The 2,231-nt window shown below is 51.7% G+C and overlaps 1 protein-coding gene across 1 annotated transcript in view; it reads left to right on the top strand.

Moving 5' to 3' along the window:
• Positions 1-544: 544 nt before the first annotated feature.
• Positions 545-2,231, top strand: part of HSPH1 (heat shock protein family H (Hsp110) member 1) — a 25,472-nt gene continuing 23,785 nt past the window's right edge. Inside the window, exons 1-3 of the mRNA XM_014965746.1 lie at positions 545-620; positions 1,540-1,695; positions 2,048-2,150. Of these exons, the coding sequence (XP_014821232.1) occupies positions 545-620; positions 1,540-1,695; positions 2,048-2,150 (335 nt within the window). The remainder of the gene's footprint in view (positions 621-1,539; positions 1,696-2,047; positions 2,151-2,231) is intronic.

Genomic DNA, 2,231 nt, shown 5'->3' on the forward strand with positions numbered 1-2,231 from the left:
TTCTGCTCCAGGCCAACTAAGAAAAACTTTATTTCTATAATGGAATCCCAGTTCACTGAAGCCATAGCTCAACTGCTGCACTGCACAACACCGTACTGCATCATCAGATAGATGGTACCAGCAAAGTAACTTCCAAGTTCACTGCTGAGCTTAACATTTTTCTCCCTTTAGGGACCAGCTGCAAGTCTGGGCAAATGGTCAAGTTTTTCTTATTTCTATTCAAGGATAAACAATTTACAGCAAAGGAGAAAAATCAAAAGGAATGTTTGGTATCTGCTTTTATCGTCTGTAGTGACACAAACTAGTGGGTATGCTGTGTGTTTATCATTTGACACAACAGGATTTTCTAAACAATCACTAAAAATAGAATCATAGAATTGTCTAGGTTGGAAATGACCTTTCAGATCATTGAGTCCAACCATCAACCTAACACTGACAAAAACCACCACTAAATCATGTCACTAAGCACCACATCTACCCATCTTTTAACACTCAGCTTCTTGTCAGATAGGGCGAAGGCTGACATACAAATGAACTGGTAATAATGGGACTAGATTTTTATCTTCAAGCTCTAGAGAACTGTTATCATGGACGCAAGGACACTCATGATGGCAGCAGAAGTATTTTGAGCATTTCTGTATCACCCAAGAAAAATCAGGATATTTAGGCACCTCAATACTTTGAAGAAGTCTACCCCCTCATTTAAAATTAGAAGTGCATTACCAGGAATATTTACGATGTCAAGTGGGGACAGGAAACCTCATCAACATATACACATGTGCCTTAGTGTTTGACCCACGTGTCAGCTTATTCTGAAGTCATAAATTACATCTCCAGTCACACAACAGTCTCAATGGATTTTTTGGCTATGTGGCTCCTCTGAAACAGGAAAGCATTATTTTAGGGGACCAGTTCCTCCCCATGTATACTCGGCAGGGGTCAAGATCCAATGCAGAGCTGAACGTTACTCAACTCCGCAGCAAAGCTTTACTGAAGGCAGCTTGCTACAGCACAGTATCTAGAAAGGGAGTAGGGGCAGAACATCGACATTGCGCTTCTTCCACAGGGGGACAACTTGGAACTCTGAATGCAACAATCTCTCCCTGCCCTTCGTAACAGTCAGGACCAGAAGGGCAGCATGCAACAGATGTACCACTAACAACCAAAATCTCGATGTGTGTACTGGGCATGCCTCCACAGGGAATGCAGGAGGTTAAGGCCTGTCTGTAGCAGGGGATGGGGTCCTGAACCAACAGCTAGAGCCACGCAGCTACGAGGCAAGAGGACATTTATATTATAGTGGATTGTAGCACCGGACACAGAGAGAAAAGCCCTCTTAAAGAGGGAGAGTAATCTGTAGCATAAATATATTTAATGTTATGTTGCTTTTTGCTCGTCCCAAGAGCATCTCAACACCAAGGCGGAGACACCTGTAACAGTGCCACAATCAACTCTACAGAGAGGTTTCTGGGTGTGTTGGAGGAGTTGAGGGCATTGTCACAGAAAGCGGCTTATCTTCCAATTCTCCCACACGTACAGGCTCAGCAAAATACAAATTCCTCAGCGCGGAGCAGAGTAACGCGCTCAGATACCGCAGCACCGCACCTGCGCCCCCGCCGCCTCCTCACACGGCCCCGCCGCCTCCTCAAACAGCCCCGCCGCCGCGCTCCCCCCGCAGCTGCCAGGCCGCGCAGTGTGCGGGCCGCCCCTCCGCGGCCGCGGCCCTTTCCCCCTTCCCCCTCACCCAGCCCCTGCCTCATTCCGCCCCGCCGCCGGCCAAGCGGGCGCGTACCGCCATCTCCAACCCTACAACGAGCCCTCAGCGCTCACGGCCATTCCCCCCAGCGCTGCTCTTTTTAAAGAGCAACAGTGGAACCCTCCGCCCGCCCCCGGGCAACCCCCAGGCAGGGAAAACCGCGCCGCCCCTCAGGAGCGCCAGACGGAAGGGCAAAGGGGGGCGCAGCGAGGAGGAGGAGGGCTGAGGGAGGAAGGTAAGGGGCGCAGGGGACCGCGCGGAACTGCCGCGTAACGCCCGCGCGCCCGCCAGACGCCGCCGGCCAGCGCTTCCCTGCTCGGCCCCGCCCCCTCCCGCTTTCGGAATTGTTCGAGAACGCCGCCGAAGGCGGAAGCGGAAGCCGCACGTGGAGCCGGTGAGCGGTTGCCGCAGTTTCTGGAAACTTCGTCCCATTGTCGTATTTAAAGCGGCGGCGCCAGCTCCGCTCCCTTCCTCT

The sequence above is a fragment of the Calidris pugnax genome, unplaced genomic scaffold (genome assembly GCF_001431845.1).
Source record: "Calidris pugnax isolate Ruff unplaced genomic scaffold, ASM143184v1 scaffold20, whole genome shotgun sequence".
Classification (NCBI taxonomy): Eukaryota; Metazoa; Chordata; class Aves; order Charadriiformes; family Scolopacidae; genus Calidris; species Calidris pugnax.